Source organism: Canis lupus, chromosome 27 (genome assembly GCF_048164855.1).
Source record: "Canis lupus baileyi chromosome 27, mCanLup2.hap1, whole genome shotgun sequence".
Taxonomy (NCBI): domain Eukaryota; kingdom Metazoa; phylum Chordata; class Mammalia; order Carnivora; family Canidae; genus Canis; species Canis lupus.
Window position 1 is genome coordinate 23,022,150 of NC_132864.1, and position 21,770 is coordinate 23,043,919.

Below are 21,770 nucleotides of genomic sequence, written 5' to 3' on the forward strand. Positions count from 1 at the left end.
GGGGTGGGCTCTCCGGGGACAGCCGGCGGCCCCCCCAGATCCGCACCGCCAGCCGCCGGGAAGCTCGGGGCTCCGGGCGTAGAGGCTGCGCTGTCACATGGGCGGCGGCGACGGGGCCGCATTTAAGCGGCCGGGGGACGGCGCCCGCCTCCAGCGCGTCCTCGGGCTTGGCTCCCGCCGGGCGCCCCGCTCTCTGCCCGCCGGGGGCCCCGCGCAGCGCCGCACCGCGCCGCCCCCGCCGGGCCATGCGAGCGCGGGCCCCGCCGCGATGAGCTCGCACATCGCCAAAAGCGAGTCCAAGACGTCGCTGCTGAAGGCGGCGGCGAGCGGGGGCAGCCGGGTTCCCCGCCACGGCCCTGCCCGGGAGCCAGGGTTGCCTGGCCGCCGGCTGCCTGGCACCAGCCCAGGCACGCCGCCGCCGTCCGGGGACCCCAGTTCGCGGAGGCCCCTGTGCCGGCCGGCGCCGCGAGAGGAGGGCGCGCGCGGGAGCAGGCGCGGGCTCCCCCAGGCGCACTGCAGGCCCCGGGAGGCGCTGCCGGCCGCGGCGTCCCGACCTTCGCCGCCGTCGCCGCTGCCGCCGGCCCGCGGGCGGGATGGGGAGGAACGGGGGCTGTCCCCGGCGCTCGGCCTCCGGGGCTCGCTGCGAGCCCCGGGTCGCGGCGACTCCGCTCCAGCCGCCGCGTCCGAGGCAGACCCGTTCCTCCACCAGCTGCGCCCCATGCTCAGCTCCGCCTTCGGCCAGGTAAGGGCCGCGCCTCCCGCCCGCGCTCCCGGGAAAGGCGCTCGGGACCCTGCACGGCTGCGCGCCCACAGCCCTCCTGCCGCTGCCCGCGGCCCCCGGTCTCGCTCCCCGTAGTCCTCCCGCAGCCCTGCGCCCTGGCCGGCACTCCTCCTCCCCCGTGCCTGATTCAGCACCCTGAGCGCTGTCCACGCTCCGGGCCTCTTCTGGGCGAGGTACCCGCGCCTCGCCGCCCTCCACCTGCCGAATAGGCCAGCCCTGGAGGGGAACGACCGCCGCAAACCGTCTGGAGATCTGCAGGGGTCGGGAGGGGTGCTCCGAGCAGGTGGCGCCAAATTCACTCCTCTGGTCTCTAGCCAAGACTGCCAGTGAGCGACCTAAAGGAGCAAGGGGGTTGGGGTCTGAGACTCAAGAATGGCCACCTCGGGGCACACAGCCTTGCTTGGGGATGGGGGACGCTAGTCGTGGGCTGTGGTGGCCCCGGAGACCTGGGAAAAGTTAGGAGAGCCGAATGGAGACTCAAAAATACAAGAAAAGAGAAGTGTCTGGGTAGGCATGGAGGGGCTACACAGAGCTATAGCTCAAATGGGAACTTTGGGGTGTTTTAAGGAGATTGTCATTCCAGGGATGGATACCATTAGGATGGCAGTTGGGCAGTTGTCAGGTCGTAGGACATGGAATAACACCCCAGCCTAAGTTGATGTGCCTTCTAAGGTTAGAAAGGTCACTAAGGAGTCACTAGTGGCTACTCTTGTTTCCTGTAGGCTTTTCTCTCAAGGGTCCTGGGCAGCTGAGCAGCTGTCCTCGAGTGCAGGTCTACAGTTTGGGCCGTGCTGCCGGGGAGAGAGGTTCGCAGAGAGGAACCTGTGAACTCCCAAGCAAAGCCAGGGTTTCCTCTAGTCTGAGCCCATAATTAATTCAAACTTATTGGCACAGCGTTGAGACTGTTCTGCGGCAGCCAGAGAGGGATGTGATGCAGAGGTCTGGTGGGAGAGTTTTCGTTGTGTGTGGAGGAAGAAGGGGCCCTGGGTGTTTCTGTGTTAGGATGTAGTGGAGAGAAGCCGTTTTAAGCTTCTGACTTGCCATGCTGGATCAGAATTCCAAGGAGGCCGTGTGTGTTCTGCTTCAGATCTGCACATTCTTTTTCAAAATACTACTCCGTGGCAGCTGAGGCCAGGGGAGGTCTGACATGAAGGTAGCTGCACGTGGATTTGGGTTGCACGGGGCTGCTGTGTGGTGTGATAGGGCAGCAGTGTGTGGCTTTGTTCCTGTGGGGAGCCCTCGTTAGCCGCGTTAGCTGAAAGCAGTTCTCCAGAGTAGAGATTTGGATGCAGAGCTTTGAGAATTAGTGCAGCGACATATTGAGGTGGAAGTTCACTGCGGTGGCTTATGTATTAGGTGGGAGACATAGAGTGTCCCAGGCAGTGGTCAATGGAGTGAGTCTGGGTTGTGGAATCAGTGACATCTAGTCAAACATTTATCAAATATTTGGGGGCACCTACTTTACCCAGGCATTTATGGGTACTGCGGAGACACCAGTGGACAAGATAGCTGGAGTTCTGGCTGTTTGGGAGCTTACAATGTAGTAATTTGTAAGGGTAGTTCACTGGCCCAGAATCACTCACTTTCTGGCTATTTATTTTGTTGCTAATATGACTTCACTAGAAAAAGAGTCTCTTCTTTTTCCAGTCTCACAGAATTTGCCTGCATGGGCCTTTGTGAGCTCAGAGCATTTCAGCTACCTCCTTTTCTTCCTTCTCCCTTCTCCTACTTTCTTAGTCATTAATGAGGACTATCCTCCAGCCCAATGTTCTGAAATGTCACCAGGGTCACTTGAGTCAGGAAGAGCTGGAAGGTCCCATCAAATATTTACTACCTCCCTCTGGAAGCTCTTGCTTCTGGAGATGCAGACTTTTTCTGTAAAGCTCAGCACATTCAGTTTGGGCTTCCTGCTGACAGCTCTAGGCATCTGCTTGAACAGCAACAGCAATGACAACCGAACCCAGCCTCGGACTTTTGGGTCAGAGTCTCCAGTCTCCTGAGACAGTGGAGAATTAGTCTTTCCATCCTTTCTCTTTGCAATGAGATTTCTGTCCTTAGATTCAGGACCAGGACCAAGAGAAGAGACATGGAATTCTGAATACAGAAACATTCAGATAGAATCTATTTAGGACAAAATATAGTCCTGGGAAGGTCTATTTCTCATGTCTCCCAAGTTCTATATATATTTTTAACCTTAACTGAATTGCTTAACCTCATTAAGCCTCTGTTTCTTTATCTATGAAATAAAGAAAATCATAGTACCTCACTGGGCTTGGGGGGGGATTAAATGGGACATGAAGATATGTACAGATTTTGGCCAGTGCATGGTGCAGAGCAAGGGCTTCATCCGTAATAGTTATTCTTGTTGCTGTCAATTAACTACCAAGTGCTGTCCTGAATCTTCTTTTCATTTGTAATAGAGTCAAGGAGAGCTAGGGCTCAAAGTGACACTGAAGGGTCCAAGATAGGTCCTACATTAGGGGAACAGGAATCAGGATTCTTTTTTTTTAAAGGTTTTATGTATTTATTCATGAGAGACACATAGAGAGAGGCAGAGACATAGGCAGAGGGAGAAGCAGGCTCCCCACGAGGAGCCCAATGTGGTACTTGATCCTAGGACCCTGGGATCACGACCTGAGCTGAAAGCAGATCCTCAACCACTGAGCCACCCAAGCATCCCCTTATAAAACTATTTTAAGAACAGTTTTTCTGCTCCTTACTCTAAGTTCCTTACTCTAAGACCCCTTGTAGAGAAGTCAGATGTGTATAAAGCCTGCATCTCTGTTCCATCCTTCCCCTTTTTCTAGCTCTAAAGACATCTCTTCTAACTTGAATAAATTAGCCCAATTCCCAAACTGCTTTGCACATAACAAGAACACAGTATCTAATGGGCGAATGACCAGTATCTCCAGCCTCTGCTCTGCAGAGTTTCTTTAGTTCCTATAGTTTAGATGAGGGCGTGAGACCATGAAGTTTTGGGTCATAATGGATTCAATCAGACTAGGCCTGTTTTTCTAGGATGAGGGCTATGTATATCATTCACTCCTGTCAAGTCTCTCCCTACTGCTCTCTGAGAGAGTGGGAGCCCTCATTGCCTTTCCCCTGGCGCCTGGGGAAAAGGAAAGAGAAGGTCAGCTTGGGGTTGATATCAATCCTGTAGAGTCCTCCAAGACAGCTGCGTTTGCCTTTGCTGTTTGGGGGAAGGAACAAGGGGCTTGAGACCTCAGCCAAGAGCTCACTAAACAATTGCCTAAGTATCTTCTCAACAACCAGTAAAGGTTGGCATTATCACCCCCCATTTTAGAGATGAGGAAACAGTCTTGAGAGAGGGGAAGTGGCTTGTCCAAGGGCCACAGAGTAAGTAAGTGGCAGGACTATGATCTCTAAAGAATGAGTTGAGTGGGAAGTCACATAAAAGTGGTTTTTTTTAAAGATTTTATTTATTCATGAGAGACACAGAGAGGCAGGCAGAGACACAGGCAGAGGGAGAAGCAGGCTCCATGCAGGGAGCCTGATGTGGGACTTGATCCTGGGGCCCTGGGATCACACCCTGAGCTAAAGGCAAACACTCAACCACTGAGCCACCCAGGCATCCCCATAAGAATGTTTCCAATTTGTCAGAAGCATCCACAAAGCACCTCTCAGGTTATGACCCAGCTTTCCCTGAGCCTGTTCACACTGGGCTGTCATCCAAGTTCAAATGCTGGTGATAGAACCGATCAGGGCTGGAGGCCAGCCTCCCTCTTAATCAGGAATAATCAGCAGTGGGTTTATCCTTCTCATCCCTCTGATCTTGTTACTGCATTCCAGAACTCATAGTGTAGGCTTCTGGAAGTCCAAGGGTTGTGGCCACAGGGGTGAAGAGGGAAGGTGGGGCTGGGCAATGTGCTTTGCTCCTTAGAGAAGCCCCTACCTGTTGGCCCTTAAAAAAAAAAAAAAAAAGTTCAAAAATCAAAAAAAAAAAAAAAGTATATATGTGTGTGTGTGTATATATATATATATATATATATATATATACATATATACATATGCAAAAGGAAATTTCTTCTAAAGGTCAAGCCACCTGCCTCCTATAGATCACCAGTTATTCCAGTCACCCAGGAGCACCACGGCCTAACCTGCCCAGCCCCAAATAGCTCTAGCAAAGCTCTGAGTTTTTTTTTTTTTTAAAGCTCTGAGTTTGAATCCCTGGATCCCTTGCTGCTTCAAGCTAGGGTCAGCATCCTGTCCTGTAAAAAAGGATGAGATTTATTGACTTTTCCACAGGGGCCTGGTCTTGCTGTCTCCTCTCCTGCCTCCAAGGACAGGCATATTCCAAGGTCGGCAAGCGGGTGCTGTGCTCTGGGCTGGCCTGCAGGGGGCAGGAGTCACCAGGTCTGACTGAGTGGGTGTTCTGCTGAGTCTGGCAAGGCCGGCACAGCTGGCCCTTTAAGACTAATGCTGGGCCAGGGAAGGGGGCACCTTCTAGGTGCCTGGCACTGTGCCAAACCCTTTACATATATTATCTCATTAACTCCTCACAACAGCCCTAGGAGGAAAGGGTTATTAGTGTACCCATTTTAATATTTTTTTTTCAATTTTTATTTATTTATGATAGTCACAGAGAGAGAGAGAGAGAGAGGCAGAGACACAGGCAGAGTGAGAAGCAGGCTCCATGCACCGGGAGCCCGATGTGGGACTCGATCCTGGGTCTCCAGGATCGCGCCCTGGGCCAAAGGCAGGCGCCAAACCGCTGCGCCACCCAGGGATCCCTAGTGTACCCATTTTAAAAGAAACTGAGGTTCAGAAGGATTCACAAGTCCTCAAGGTCATAGAGTTTGCTAGGCAGCAGGGCAACATTGGAACCCAGGTCTGTCTGCCCCTGCATTCTAAGCTCTTAGCGTCTGTGTCAGTGGTCCTCAACGCTGACTGCAGATTAGAATTCCTGGAGCACTAAACACCACCAGTGCCTGGAGCTCATCTACACCTATTAAATCAGAACCATCTGCAGCTAGCATTGAGACTCTCACTTGACACTGTGCTGCCTTTCCCTATATCTGCCCAGGTAGTTAATATAAATTGGGTTTGTACCTGGAACCTAACCCAGCTCCCCTCTGGGGTCCCTGGTGAGCCCCAGCTTGTCAAGAGTCTGCAGATAGTTGATTTACTAGATTTCATCTTCCAACTCTTTTCTCATCCCCCCAGACTAAGTCAGATTCCTCTGTCTCACATTCTCAGAGGTTTTGTGTTTTCCCTTTTGTAGCATTTACCTGAAACGTGATTCAGTAAGTGCATTCATAGCTCTTTAATAGCTCTTGCCTGCCTGCTAGAACATGAACTCCCTGAAAGCAGGTACCATGCTTTATCTTGTTCCCCACAGCATTCCCAGAGCCAGGCACAGTGCCTGGCACACAAACCCTGGACAAATGATACTATTTCTTACTCATTAAGTATCTATTATGTGTCGGGTACTTGCCCACATCTGCTTTATAAGCAAGATACGGGGAAACCCCCTTTTTCCAGGCAAGGAAACAGAAGCTCTAGAATGTGAGAAGTCAGAAGCTGGCAGCAGAGGCACGACTCAACCCCAGGCCTGTAGACCCTTCTCATGCACCTGAGTCTCATAACCCTGACTCCCCGCCCCACAGAAAGGCTGCTTGATGCTTTCCTGTGGAGGAACGAACGTGTCTTTGGAGAAGGCACTTATGTTGGCTGCTCACTCTTCGGTTTTATCTCCCTGGTGTCTTTCCTGCCCTTTGAGCATCAACACCTCCCCAGGCTCCTCCCTTTGCCCTCAGGGGCTGCCCCCCCTTCTCATACCCCCTTTGGAGGTTTGGCCCAAACAAGGCTGCTGAGTAACTTCCCTGATTAAACTGTTCCGTCGTCAGCAGCAGCACAGACGTCAAGAGCTATCCAGGGACTTCCTCCCCCGGCTCCCTGGGAGCCAGCCTGTGGCACCTCCTGGGCAGTGCCCCGCCCACTCCCCTAATGGGACTTCTGACCAGCCACTCTAGCTGGATCAAACGTCCCTGGGAAAGCAGCCTCTCTGGACTGAAAACTCTTCCAGTGCCTCGTGCAAGGGTTGTTGCATCAGGGGCGGGGAGAGTTAGGCTTCCCATCCTCTCTGGTGCCCCCTGCTGGGAGAAGCTGGCGGCAAGGATTCGGGGACACTTCCGCTCTTGGGTCCTCTGGCTCCGTCTGTAGGTCTTGAATGTGACATCTGAAGCTCCAGATGAGTCCACATCAAACCTGGAACCCACCAGGACGAGGAAGAGCCGCTCACCTAAAAAGTTCCAGTCGTGGGACCGTGAAGACCACTTAGCAAAGGGTGGCCTCTCTGCTTTGCACCCCAAGGAAACCTTGAAAGATCCTCGCTCAGGATTAGGCAGAGGATTGTTAGAGGGTTGGCAGCCCTCCATCACAGCCTGTGCGCCAGCACTGCCTCCATCATGCTCCCCTCACCGCGGTCTCTTGGGTCGGAGAGACTCCACATAGCAAAGGGAGCAGAAGGATCCGCTCGCTGCTGTTGGCTCAGCTTGCGCTTCCAGCCCTGGAGCCTCATCCCATTTCAGTGACGAAGCAAGTGTGAAAAATGGAGCGTGATGGGGACGTCACAAGATCTTCCAGGCCCTCAACTGGAACTGCCTGCTCTCAATCCAGCTGGGATTGCCAGGGGGCAATTAGGATGTGTGTCTGTCTCTGAGTGCTTGCATATGTATGTGTGTGCAGATGTGTGTGTGTGTGTGTGTGTGTGTGTGTGTGTGTGTGTGTGAATGCATGCACATGGCTGGAGCTGGGAGGCAACCTGGCTTTGGTGGCCCAAACTAGCCTGCTTCCCCTTCTGGGTCTGCTGGCCTAATTCCCAGCTGCAGCTGCCATTCTGGGCCCCCCTCCCCGAAGCAATCTCCCTGCAGATTTGGCAGCGGGAGAGGAGGGGCTGAGGGAAGGGAAATGAACCGGAGAGAGGACTGAGCTCTAATCTGATGTAGATGATCGGAGCCTTCCCTAGCTTGCTACCCTCTGCCATCAGCTCTCCAGGCGATTTTCTCTGTACCCTGCACTCTCCTCTCCCCTTCTGCCTTCATCTCCTTAAGAAAGTGTCCAGAAAGTTAAACCCACACACACAAACACACACACAATCCACCAAAAAAAAAAAAATCAGAGAGCAGGAGCAGGCAGACGAGTAAGAGAGCACGCGCGCAAGAGAGCGGGCTCAGAACGGGCCAGGAGGAAGAACTGCGCAGGCAGAGGGAGGCTGGGGTTTGGCCGTGACAGGGACTAAGGTCTCTTAGGCCCCAGAAGCCTCCTTCATGGACCCGGGGATCCTGAGAGGGGCTGCCTCAGCTTAGGATGGGCAACTGTGTCAAGTCTCCACTGAGAAATCTCTCAAGGAAGGTATGTTTCTGGAGTTTCCAAGTCCTGGGGAAGGGGAGGGGGGCATCTTGCCATGTGTCCCAGAGTTGGGGATGGAGGCGGTGGGCATCTGAAGCTTGCTACCCTTTCCATGGGTTCTGTCTAGAGCTGCTTCCCTGTTCCTCCCTCCAGATTCCCTCTGATCCCCGTTTTCTGTGTCTCAGGCTCTGAGCTGAAGTTGGGACTTACAGCTGCATGGGGACCGGGGGCTGTGTTTGGGAATTAGCATAAGATTCGGGAAAGAAACCACGTAGTTCCTGAGCCATAAAATGAAAAGCACAGGTCCATAGAATGTGAGTGGATGGACCCCCTTGGGGGCTGCTGGATCGGAAGAAGGTTGAGCTGGGCTTTTGAGCCTGCTGCTACTGAGGCTCCTTCCCAGCTGTGGAGCTGGGGGCTCATTCATCTCTTTGAGTCTCTGGCCCTCTCTCTGCTGGTCTCTAAGCCTTCAGACTTGTGGGTTTTGAAGTAGATCCCATTGCTAATGGGGTATGCCTTGCTCCCCTCAATAATTCTTGAATCGGGTCAGAGAATCTCAATTAGGACCAGGCTGGTTCGGGGCCCTGAATTGTTTTCACTGAGAAATAGGATGTTGAGCAAAGGTGTCTGTAAGTAGCTTTTTGTCGTGGATTTATTGCTTATACACCAGGATAATATCCTTTTGCAAGAATTCCTTTTGGAAAGCAAATCATCACCTCCAAAACATTTTTTTATGCAAAGCTGGGCTTACATCTATAGGGTTTTGCTGCACGTGGGCTCTGCCTGTATTTCTGGCCCTCTGTAGTCAGGCCAGAAAAGAAACTCGTGGATATTATTTAAAGGAAGAAGGAATGATAGGGATGTTTTCCTCCAGTTCTGTCTTTTTCCAGACAAGGAACTTGATTACCATTCAGGGTAAAGTGACTTACCCAAGGTCTTGGGGTAACTAATGGCATGTCTGTCCCTAACCCCGTACTACCTCCTGGGTCGGTTCAATCGTCTCTTAATTTAGGACATTTTAGGCTTTTCTGCTCATCGTCTTCCTCATTTAGTTAAGCTGCTCATATCAAATTCCCTTTAATCTTCACTGGTCCCTTGGATCCTTCCCAGGGTTGACTGTTTCTTCTTTGCATACAGCCCACATCATCTGTCATCTTAGGGGAGTCTTTGGCATCAGAGGTGGCCTCTGTGCTGTTGCAGAGAAGCAGAAATTGACCCGAATTAGTCTAGAGAACCACAGGGTGAAAGCTTCCCTCCCCCCTCCCTGGGGTTCTGTCCAGAACCTAAAGAGGTGAATTTAAGAGCAAGCATTATCCCTCTGCCCCACCTCACCCATCTCCCCAACAGCAGAGTGCTTACGAACCACACTTCTCATATCTTTTCTTTCCAGCTATGTGACCTTGGGTGAGTTACTTGACCTCTCTGGGCCTGAGTTCCCCTGTCCACCAAGTGGGAATACTAGTATTTACCTCCTAAAGTGATTGTTAAAAGCAAATAAAGTGCTGCGCACACTGCCTGGAACAAAGTCCTCAATAAATGGCAGCTAGTATTACTGTCATCATGATCCTAATTTTTCCACTCTGGGTGTCCAGAGAAAGGGGGGTAAAGGAAAATAGGAGAGGTTTTGTTTTGAGTCCATGGAATAAGGTAAAAGACAATAAAACTTACCGCATTTAATTTCATGTTTTTTTGTAATAGTAATAATTGCTTTCTTCTAAACAGCTCCAACATACCCATCCTCTTTGATTTCATTTGCTCTTTTCCACCAAGTAGTTCTCTTGGCTATTTTGTAGAGAAAGGAGCTGGATTTAAGAGCTAAGAGCTTTCCTAAAGTCATACAGCCGAGTGGAAGCGGAGTTGAGATTTTTGCAATGCCGGTCCATAGTTTGGTATTTTATTTTATTTTATTTTATTTTATTTTATTTTATTTTATTTTATTTTATTTTTTATTTTATTTTATTTTATTTTATTTTATTTTATTTTATTTTATTTTATTTTTTATTTTATTTAATTTTTTGCCTCCATGAGAGGCTGCCTTTCTTTCCCCTGCTGTCAGGAGTGTTATTCAGAGATTCCCACATATGACCTTACAGGGTGCCTGGGTCCCCACTCACTGCAGTGATTCTGGCCCCCACCTTGCCAAGCCCTCACTGAATACCTTCAAGGAGAGAGAGCTTTGACTTGCCTTCTCTTGGATAGCTTGCCTTGTTAGAAAGCTGTTAGGTCATGAGGCCAGCTGACCCTGTTGCCATGCTACACTTGGGAGCTGTCCCTTTGGTGCCAGGAGATATTGTGAGCCTATGGGCCACTGCCCACTTGGCTTCCCAAGTGTGGTAGCCAGGGAGCCAGGAAGGGGGAGAGGCAGCCTGCTCCGGGCTCTGTGCAGGACAGGACTAGGCTGTCAGGTGCTATCATTGGCCAGGGAAGAACAGCAGCCTCCTGGCAACTTGGTGCCAGGCAGTATTATGATAAAGAGATGGAGTGGAAATTCCCCAGCCACCACTGGTGCCTCCTTTGTGGGAACGCGTTCTTCTCCATCCCTTCTCAGTTCTTCCCTGATTGGCAAATATGCTCCCACTTCCTCTGGAGCCAGAAGTAAATGCCTTCTGGCTCCCTGCATCTCTTATGTTGCATCTCCACCATCGTCATCATCGTCATCACCGTCATTCTCATCCCCATGGCAACTCCATGTATTCGGCTCTTACCATGCTCCAGGCACTATGCAATAGCTCATTTATTTCTCACAAGGATCCTGAGTTTATTCCCGCTGGACAGAGAAGGAAACTAGAGCACAGAGGAGTGAAGTCACCTGCCCAAGGTCACATAGCAAGCAAGCGGCAGAGACAGAATGTGTCCCCAAGACTGTTTGAGCCCAGAGCCAGTGTACTAAATTGCCTCTCAGAGTTCTGTGCTGCCTGCTGCCTCCTCCCTCCTGGCTTGTGCTCACTGTGAGCCAAGTGTGCGAGGCTCAGCCAGAAACAAAAAGGCTGATTCTCTACACATAGCTCGGGAGATTATTTCTTGGGGTCCAGCCGCTCTCTACTCTTGGGCTTCCTCTGGGCTAGCCTCCCAGTGAGGAAAGTCTCCCGGGTTCCGCCCTTGCAGAACCTGCAAGCCTTCTAGCCTGGGTCCTAGAAGCCTGTGCAAGTATGGCTGAGGCTCTGACCTCTTTTAGTCATCAAACCAGAATGGCCCTTGGACTGTTAAACATTTGTCAAGTTCCGAGACAACCAAAGACCCACCCTTATTGCAGTCACTGAACTTGGGCCTTGTGCTGAGGACCTTCACTCCGGGTCTGAACCAGGATACTGCTCCTCCCTCTCAGACTAGAAGAGGCTTAGGAAGTTGGAAGGGAGTCTAGTCTGTAGCCCCAGAGTGTGGGGCTTTGGGGAGAAGACACACAAGAGGAGAGGGAGGGTGAGGTAAGCCTGGGGGAACTTGTTCTGCTTCTCAGCCTGGCAGGACAAGCTGCCCCCTGGGTCACAGGATCTTCTGGCCATGTCCTTCTGCGAGCTGGAGGAGTCTGGCAGAAGTGTAGTACAGCAGGATACAAGAGTAGGGTATGCAGCTCTGGGGTTCTAGGGCAAAGACAGCCCTGCAAGTTATAGCTGCTCTGTTTCTCCTTGGGAAGATTTGCCTCCAAATCCTCACACTGAGAGGAGGCATCCAAGCTCAGGACTGAAGGCAGAGTGCCCTGTCCTGGATCCTGGGGGGCCTTGGGCATCCTGGGGAGGCCAGGGTGGAATAGAATGTTGTGACTAGATGCTGCTGTTGTCCTAAGGGGATGGTCTGTGGGCAGTGCTGACTTTTTATAGCTGCATGGGAACCATCGGGGAGGAGGAGGGGAGGGCCAGGGCCTGGGAGCACAGCTATATTCGGTAAGCAGAGAGGGCCCCTGCCTCAGCCTCTAGAGGTCGGGCAAGCTGGGCTGGGCAGGGAGCCAGAGACGGGAGGGGGAAGAAGGAGAGCTGCTGGGGGGCAGAGAGTGTCTAGTCTTGAGGCTGCAAATTGGGAAGAATCTGATCCACAGATGGGCTTTGCTTGGCCCAGGCAGAGCATAAAATCAGAAGATCTGGAAACATTAGGCTGAATTAAGTAATACTGCCCCTTCAGAGGGAATCTATAGTCTCCATTTTGCCCTAGGCTTCCCTCCTACCCTACCTGCTCAGCTGTGTTAGCTAGGCCTCTGTGTGTGCACTTGCTGGTCCAGCAGCCTATCTGAACCTGTTCTGTGTGTTCCCAGCTCTGACGGTCCCCACTGCCTTCTGGTGGGGTCCAGCAGGGGGGCAGGGCCGGAAGTCCATTTGGGAGCAAGTGGCAAGGCCAGTACTCATTAGTCTCTGAGTGAGTGCTTCCCATTGGTTGGAGCAGAAGCCTCTGTCCGCCTCCTTGTCTCTAAGCTCCCACATTCACGTGAGTGTGTGATTCTGTACATGTGGATGTGTCGTGAGCATGTGTGTGCACACGTCCCACACAATGGGTGTCATCCCCAGCTCTCCCTGGAGCATCCGTTTCAATCAAGGATCAGAGACTCCATCTGTTGAGCCAATTTGGCTCCTGCCTCCCATCATCCTGAGAGCTCTCCGAATCCCACTGTTTGACTCTCAGGGGTCTCCTCCTTGAGGAGAGCCCCTTCTAGGACCAGGAGCTGGGCTGAGGCCAGGAGGGCCAATGGGGCAGGGAGATGACAGCCTGCCTCTCTTTTGTATTTGCTTGGTGCTGGCTGAAGATGCGCCAGGAGGAGAAGAGCAGCTACACGGTGGTGCAGACAGTGGTGCAGACAAGCGAGGAGGGGCTGGCAGCCAGCGGTGAGCTCCCGGGACCGCTCTTGATGCTGGCCCAGAACTGTGCCGTCATGCACAACCTGCTGGGCCCTGCCTGCATTTTCCTGCGCAAGGGCTTCGCTGAGAACAGGCAGCCTGTACGTAAGTTGGCCCCAGTGGAGCCGCACTTGACTTGGCTTCAGAGGGCATGAGGAGGTGCTGGGAAGAAGAGGGGCTCTGTATGAAGCAAGCCATGTCCCCTCATGGATACACCCCAACCCCTCAATGTGTGATTCTGACCCTCCATATTTCCCACCCATGGCTGCAAAGCACTGGTGAGTCCACCTCCACCAGCAAGAAGTAACATAGCAGCTAATGTTTTTTTGTTTGCTTTCTTATCTTCTTGAGCACTTACTCTGTGTGAGGCTCTGTGCTAAGTGCTTTGGTGCATTGTCTCATGTCAGGCTCAGAGCAGCTCTGAGAGGTAAGTCCTATTATCATCTCTCATTTACAGATAAGGAAACTGAGTTGGAGAGATAAACATGTTCAAGATCACAGCTAGTGGGTGTAGAGGTTGGATTCAAACCCGGGAAGTCTGATGCAAAGGCTCCCTGTTCTCTTAACAGCAGTTCTGAATACACAGGCCTGTCCGGGAGAACTTCCTATAGTGATGGAAATATTCTACAAGCCATGCTGCCCGATATAGTAGCCATCAGCCACATGTGGCTATTGAGCACTTGAGAGTGGCTAGTACAACTGAGGACCTGAATTGTTCATTTCATTTGCTTCCTATTCCAATTTAAATAGCCGCAAGCAGCTACTATATCCCGGCAGCCTCCTTCAGATATCTGAACAGTCACAGGAGGAGGGTGATGATGTTACAGATACAAACATTTGAGGGTTCCACTTGTTGAATGCCACATGCTAAATACTTTACAGATATTGTCTCATGGGATGCTCGCAAAGGCCCGGTAACATGGGTGCTGGTATTAACCTATTTTATGATGAGGACACCATGGCTCAGAATGCTGAAGTGACCTGCCTGTGGTCCCACAGCTAGGAAGGAGCAACTCTGGGCTTTGCACTTGAGTTTGTCTGGCTCTGGAGGCTGAGCTCTTCTTCCAAACCGCATACGTTGGGGAGACAGTATGTGCTAGTATGTGCATGTACTCTCCTCCCGTCTGACCCCTGGGGATGGTGCTCACGGTTTCCCTAACACATTGGTGTGCACCTGTGGCTCTTCTACACATACCCCCAAATGCTCCACAAGGGGAGCATGTGATCCAAGGGCTGGCCACCTGGACTTTGCCAGAGGCACACCGAGAAGGGGTACCTGGCTTGCCTGCTCCCTGGTTCCAGCTATGCAAGAAGGGGAGGAGGCTGCAGTAGGGTAGCACCCTGTTCCTCTCCAATCCTGTAGAGCTGGGTCCTGGAGAAAGAGAGGCTGCTTGAGGCTTGAAGAGTGGGAAAGGACTCATATCTGAGTGATTTGTCCTAGCGAATACACTCTGCACGGGTATGTACACACATACACTCACCTATTTACTCACTTCACTTATTGGGGGTACAGGGTTTTGCAAAAATCATTATTTTTGGCCACCCAAGATCCAAGTGTGACTAGGAATGGAGTGACAACACTCGCAGTGTACACGGTGACAGGTTTTATGGTGGAAGTCCATACCATCATCTTGCGGAGACATACACATACCTTCAGTGAATCCTGCCCTCACCTAGAAATGCCACATGCTGAACGGGGTAGTGTGTAGCCTGCTCATTCACAGCTCATGTACACTGTCAACACTGTCCTGTCACATTTAGCCACTTCTGAGCCTGAGGTCCTGTGCACCTGGTTGTCTCACGAGATGTTGCTCAGCAGCCCCTTTCTAGAAAATTCTGAGTTTCATAGCTAGGGTCTCTTGCGATGGGGCCAGCTTGCAGTGGGTGGGCAAAAGCTGTCTCTTGCTGCCTTGACCCCTTGGCTAGAACAGCCAGCGTGCCCAGCTGAGATGCTTCATGCTCACTGGGGCCCGCCTGCGTGTCTGTGTTCAGGAGGGGTGTGCCCGCATCTGGTATGTGCTCACTCAGGGTGGGCACACCCTGCCACATTCTACCTGCCAGAAGTCAGAGAGCTGCGATACGTGGGGAGGATGTGCTGTGGGTGCCAGCTTTGGGGCCTACTGAACAGGTCCGGCTGGGCATCCATTTCATGCTGATCTGTCTGCCTCCTGGGAAGGCCTGGGGTGACTGGCACCTCACTAGCCAGAGTCTACCCCATGTATCCTCTGGGCCTGCTCTCTGGAGACTTCTCTGCCATCTGTCCAGATGCCTAGACCCAGAGTTTCCTTGAGTCCCCAAGGAGACCTGGGCTCTGCGCGAAGCTGGAGATGTGTGCTTTGGACCCTGGCAGCAGCCAGCAGCACCGGCAGCCCCCAGGGTCCTAGGCCGTGTCCCATTACAGGCAAGAGGTAGGATGAGGGTCTGGTGGGAGAAGGTGGGCGATGCCCTACTTCTGCCTCCACACCCTTGGCTCCTCCTCCTCCTCCTCTCCCTCCCTCTCTGGCAGCCTGTCCAGTTCTGGCTTTCTGTCCCTCCAGCCCTTTCCCCATTGCCTTGCAGGCCTTCCTTCTGTTGTAACCCACAGCAACCCGTCCACTCCACTTTATTTACAGGGTTTTGCCTCCAGAACAACTCTGTCCTCTGACACATTCTGGTGTCTGGAATGGGGACACAGAGTTTCTGTACGCAGGTTGAATGGGGCTCTGGGGTCCCTGGGCATCTTCTGTGTCTATGAGAGATGTGGGCTGCACCTTTCCCCCTCAAAGATGTGTGCTGGCCCTCCCTCCACCCAGTGTGCTCGTTGTCCCTCGTATAGTCCCCAGCCTGGGCATTTTGTGACCTCTAGGCCCCTTACAGCTGCTAATAGGACACATTCTTTTGTTTCAGGACAGATCACTGCGGCCAGAGGAGATTGAAGGTAAGACCCAGCCCCTTAGGGGAAAGGGTTGCTCAGCTGTCCAGGAAGGTGAGGGAAGGGATACTGGTGTGAAGAGAGGCAGAGACATCTTGGCCTTCTGGGAATGTGGCCTGGTACAGGGCTGGGCATTGTCTGTGGGGCGCTGAGGATCAGGGGAGTGTAGTCCTGGCAGTTCTAGGCTCTGGCTCAGGGACAGGGGTGGGGGTGGGGCTTGGGCTGCCTCTGCCCAGAGGCTTCACAAGTCCCACTTTTATCCTTTTGTCTAGCTGTGTCCACTTTTGTTCTTTCTCTCAGAGCTCCGAGAGGCCTTCCGAGAATTTGATAAGGACAAGGACGGCTACATCAACTGCCGGGACCTGGGCAACTGCATGCGCACCATGGGTTACATGCCTACTGAGATGGAGCTCATTGAGCTGTCCCAACAGATCAACATGAACCGTGAGTCCCTCCCCTGGGCACCACCTGCCCTTCCCATTCCTACCCTCGCAGTCCTCTGCAGTCACACAGGCTGATTTCAGCTCTGGGCCAGCTTCTATAACCTGGAGCAAACTGCTTAGAGTCTCTGGGCCTGTTTCCTCTGCTGTAATCTGTGAAATGAGAGGAGCACAGAAAGTCAGCGAGGGAGTACCTGCCACACAGCCCTGCATGTGGCCTACAGGGGCTGTTGAACAGAAGGGAAGCCATTACTCCTTTGTTATTCTCTGGCTTAGTTTGGGTTCTCCTAGAAGCAGACCGCAGAGACAAGGATTTGGGTACAAGCAGTTTCTCTGGAAGGTGAAGAGAAGGGTCAACAGGGAATAGGGAAGTGAGGCCACAAAGAGAAGGAGCCCACAGGGGGTGAACTCTCAAGCCAGCTAGCACCACTAGTATTGAGAATCTCATTCCTCCAGGCAGCTCTGGGAGTTAGTGTACTGTGCCCATCTTGAGGTTAGAGCCCTGGCCTCTCCAAGCCAGGTGTTTTGTCAGTCAGTGGCTGAAAGGTGTTGTGAGCAAGGGGTGGGGTGTGTGTCACTGCTCCAGCACTCCTACCTGCTTTGGGATCTTATTGGAGTGAGCCTCCTTTTGCAGGACAAGAGTAAGCCCTGGGGCATATGGGCCAGATGCTCCTAACTTCTGCTTTCTCTACCTTTCTGCTTGTTTGTCTTTGTCTCTCTGTCTCTGAAAAAAAAAATTTTTTTTTAAAGATTTTATTTATTTATTCATGATATACACAGAGAGAGAGGCAGAGACATAGGCAAAGGGAGAAGCAAGCTCCTGATCATCAAGGAGCCTGATGTGGGACTCAATCCCAGGACCCTGGGATCATGACCTGAGCCAAAGGCAGACAGACACTCAACCACTGAGCCACCCAGGCATCCCTTCCCTGAGCCATTCTTTGATAAACCACCTGTCCATGGTCACTTCTCTGTCCTCATTTGGCCTTTGGTTGTACCCTCGACCTGGCACTGAATAGGTCAAGGAGAGGTTCACAGTGCCTTCCTTTGCCTAATTAGAGATGAGGGAGTAGTTGGATGAATGACCTAGCCCTTTCCTCTGTCTCCAGTGGGTGGCCATGTGGATTTTGATGACTTTGTAGAGCTAATGGGACCTAAACTCCTGGCGGAAACAGCAGATATGATTGGAGTGAAGGAACTTCGAGATGCTTTCCGAGAAGTGAGTAATGGGCCCTGGACAGACAGAGGTGGTGGTGGGGTGATTGTTAGGATTCCAACTCCAGGATGGTTACTTGAAGAGAAACCTGAGCCCTGGATCACGTACCAGGGGAAGGAGCTTGGAAAGAGAAGGGTTTCTGGAGCTGGGGGACAATGAGGCTGGAAAAAGAGCCCAACCTTGGGATCTGCTTCTACATTCCCGGCATTGGAGCTACCCCTCTCTGCTCCCTGCCCTCTCTAGTTTGACACCAATGGTGACGGAGAGATAAGCACCAGTGAGTTGCGAGAGGCCATGAGGAAACTCCTGGGCCATCAGGTGGGACATCGAGACATAGAGGAAATTATCCGAGATGTGGATCTCAATGGGGATGGACGAGTAGACTTTGAAGGTAGGTGGGGTTTGAATGTACAAGAGAAGCCAAGCCAGGCCAACTGTGTATCCATCAAAATTCCAACTTTCCATGCTCCCACCCTTCCATCTCTTACCCCTCCATCCATGCACCCCTGTAATCCACCTTCCAAATCCACCTTCCCATTCATTCCTACCCCATCCATCCATCAATCCATCTTGCCAAATCTCTCTCTCCATCTGTTCATTCATTCATGCATCTCTTTATGTGTCAGGTGTCTAACCACTCATTCATCTCTAAACAATTATCCATCCTGGCATTTATTCATCCACTTACATATCTATCCACGTATCTATTCATTTTTCTGTACATTCACCCATGCATCCATTTACTCATGTACCTCTATCTATCCATACATCTATACCTCTATGTTCATACATTCATATATCTCCATCCATCTTCCTATACATTTACCCACACTTCCATTGATCTGTTTGTGGGATCCTTTCCCATCTATATCCACCTACCCATCCATCCAACCATCCATCCATCTCTACCCATTTATCTGTCCACCTACTCCTGCATCCATCCATGGTAGATATTTTTGGAGCACCCCATTGCTCAATCTATACTCAGGTCCCTGGAGATCAGACCACAGATCACCTCCCCATTTGCAGCTCCTGCTGTTCTTTTACTCACACTCCACCTTAAAGCCATACCCCTGTACTTGTGGTCCATGATCCTGCCAAGCTCTGGTTTGAATGCACTGTTCTTTTTGTCAAGATGCCTTTTATTCTGTTCTTTAGCTGGATTAAATTCTCTTCATCCTTCAAGACTCAGCAGTGGGGCCACTTCCTCTGGCACTTCCTCGCTGGTTCCTAGGCCAAATTCCTCTTTTCTGGGCTTTCATGGCACCTCAGGCTTACCCTCCCTCATTCTTCACACTGTCCCTCGGGTGCTAGTTGTAGCTCTGCTTGTTGGAACTTTTGGAGAAGAACATTTTATCTCTACATTTCCTCATAATTCAGCACCTGGCACATAACTAATGCTCAGTAAAAGTGTTTTTTTTTTTAAGGAATCAGTAATAATTATAATAGTTACCATTTATTATACATGTATTGTATACCAGCCACTGTACTAAGTATACTTACATATGTTATCCCATTTGATTCTCACTCTCTGGATTGCACTATTATTGTGTCACATTACAGATGACGACACGGAGGCTCAGAGAATTCATATGACTTACTTGAGATTGCCTAACTATTAAGATGCAGAGCCGGGTCATACACCAGATCTGGAATCTCAGCCACTACATACATAAGACTGTATGATACCATTCAAGACAACTAGGGGAGACAGGGCAAAAATACAGTAAAACATTGACTTCGTACTCTATGAGCTTGCATTCTAAGCAGAAAGTCAAGATAAACATGTGCCAGAGTGTGATTGAATCCAGAATACGAAGGTTGGGAGGTCTTTTCTGGGGAGCAAGTAGACTCCAAGTTTGAAGTGATTGTGGGTGGCTACAAGGAAAGAAGGCTTTGCTGCCACCAGATCTGAAATTTTTAGGTCGTTCTATGTCCTGGTATCACCCCCACTCTCCCAGATGACAGCCCTTCCCTTTAAGCCAAGCACCCCCCATTTATTCTGCCAGCATACGTTGTACACCTACTGTGTGTCAAGATCTGCCTCGAGAAGCCCGAGACCAGCAAGGAAAGCAGAAGCCAACAGTATAGTCCATGTTGTTTTGGGGGAAATACAGCAAGCTGTGGGGTACAGAAAGGGCATCTGTGCCAAGCTAGAGGGGGGATTAGGGAAGGCTTCCTGGAGGAGGCTATAAATAAGTAGAGCCCTAATAGATGAGTAGGAGCCACCAGGTGAACAAGGAGGAAGAGGTATTTCCCCAAATGAATTAAAATTTCCAACCACATAGAAACCTGCACACAGATGTTTATAGCAGCTTTATTTATTACAATTGCTAAAACCTGGAAGCAAACAAGATGTCCTTCAGTTGGTGAGTGGATTAAACTGTGACAATGGAATATTATTCACACTATAAAGAAATGAGCTATCAAACCATGAAGAGACATGGAGAAATCTTCCGTGCATATCACTAAGTGAAAGAAGCCAATCTGAAAAGGCTACATAGTGTGTGATTCCAACCGTATAACATTCTTGAAAAGACAAAACTAAGGAGATGTAAAAAGATCAGTGGTTGCCAGGAGTTTAGGGGGAGAGAGGGATGAGCCGGTGGAGCACAGGGGATTTTTAGGGCAGTGAGACCATTCTGAATGATATGATAGCGGCAGATACATATCATTATACATTTGCCCCAACCCATAGAATGAACAGCACCAAGGATGAACCTGAATGTTACTGTGGCCTCTGGGTGATAATGACACATCAGTGTAGGTTCATCGATTGTAACAAAAGTCCCACTCTGGGTGCGGGATGTTGATGGTGGAGGAGGCTGTGCAGGTGTGGGGCAGGGTCTAAATGGAACTCCGGACTTCCTGCATAATTTTGCTGTGAACCTAAAACTGCTCCAAATAGTCAAATCTAGTTAAAAGAAAGAGAAGAGAGAGGAGACAGGTTGCAGACCAAGCTGAGAGGCGGAGGGAGGGGGAGGGTGCCAGCTGCACTGAAAGGGTGATCCGATCTGGTGGCTGGAGCTCAGGGATGGGGGTGAGCAGTGAGAAAGACGTCAGCTGGGGCCATGGCAGGGAGGCCTCATCAGGATATTGGATATTTTCTGGCAGGGAGCCCTAAGAGGTTTTGGAGGGGTCAGCTGTGTAGCTGAGACAGCGCCCCCGCCAGCTGCGGGGCCCAAGATGGATGGAAAGAGGCCAAAGGGCTGGAGACGGCCACCTGGGGAGGGGGGGGGCGTGGGAGGAGGGGGCGCGGCCTCGGATCCGGGAGGGAGATTTGGAGGCGCCGCCTGAGCTCCCGGGCCTGACGGGCCTGACGGTGCTCCTGTGCCCTCCCAGAGTTTGTCCGGATGATGTCCCGCTGAGGCCACGGGGGCCCTTCCAGGACTGCCAAGCTCCCGGGCGGGAGAAGAGGAGCCGGAGCTCGCGTCGCCCCGCCGCAGCCGCCGAGAGCCCAGGATGGACTGGCGGACGGGGCCTGCCTGCACCCCGGACCCCCACCCCTCCGCACTGTGAAAGACTCACAACTCCTGCAACTGGAAAGGGGGGCGCCCGCCACCGAGGAGGCCCCAGTGCCAAGCCGGCAGAGGTGCGCCGGGCGCCAAGTGCCAAGGACCCAGCTGCTGCTGGCGGGGTGGGCCAGGGAGCCGCCAGCAGCCCCCGCACAGCATGTCCGCCCCGGGGCAAAGCCTCTCGCCGCCTCCTTCGCTCTCTGCCCGTCCCAGCTCGCCACAGCCCTGTTCTCTCGGAACCAATAAAAGCATTTCCAAGGCAAGGGCAGCTGTGGCCGGGCGGTCTTTGCTTCTTGGGCCTGGTCAGATGGTGCGCACTCCCCAAGGACCAACTGCACACCCAGAGCTGGCCCGACAGTCCTGCATTCAACGTGCATTTATTGCACCCCATTAGGTACCCACCGTCATCTCAGAAGCCAGAACCCCATATCTCTAGCTGGAGGGGACCCTGGGGGTGGTAGTGACCTGGCTGGGTACCCAACTGTCCCACACAAACGCAGGCTCTGTACAAAAAGGAGAATAGATGTTGGGTGAGCATCCAGCAGGGTCTGCCCACTTCCTGTCCTCCCGGAGTTTTCCAGCCTGGCGGGAAGACAGACACAAAGTCCTTCAATAACATGGTTACAAATTGTGATGCTTTTAGGAGGGAAAAATGCAGGGACCTGTGGTAGGCTCTAAGGAGGCCTGGTGGACTCCGGGGAGGTCAGGAGAGGCTT

The 21,770-nt window shown here is 51.9% G+C and overlaps 1 protein-coding gene across 4 annotated transcripts; it reads left to right on the top strand.

The window, feature by feature from the left end:
* The first annotated feature begins 24 nt into the window (after nucleotides 1–24).
* Nucleotides 25–21,317, top strand: CABP1 (calcium binding protein 1). Of its 4 annotated transcripts, none has more exons than XM_072802792.1 (7): nucleotides 25–742; nucleotides 12,882–13,073; nucleotides 15,859–15,889; nucleotides 16,184–16,327; nucleotides 17,433–17,542; nucleotides 17,783–17,930; nucleotides 20,882–21,317. In XM_072802792.1, the coding sequence occupies exons 1-7, from the start codon at nucleotides 98–100 to the stop codon at nucleotides 20,905–20,907; spliced, it is 1,296 nt and encodes a 431-aa protein (XP_072658893.1). In that variant the 5' UTR covers nucleotides 25–97; the 3' UTR covers nucleotides 20,908–21,317. The 4 variants fall into 4 exon arrangements, with proteins under 4 accessions (XP_072658893.1, XP_072658894.1, XP_072658895.1 ...); XM_072802794.1 differs by lacking the exon at nucleotides 25–742 and adding an exon at nucleotides 6,596–8,155; XM_072802793.1 differs by lacking the exon at nucleotides 12,882–13,073 and having other exon boundaries at nucleotides 32–742.
* The last annotated feature ends 453 nt before the right edge of the window (nucleotides 21,318–21,770 follow it).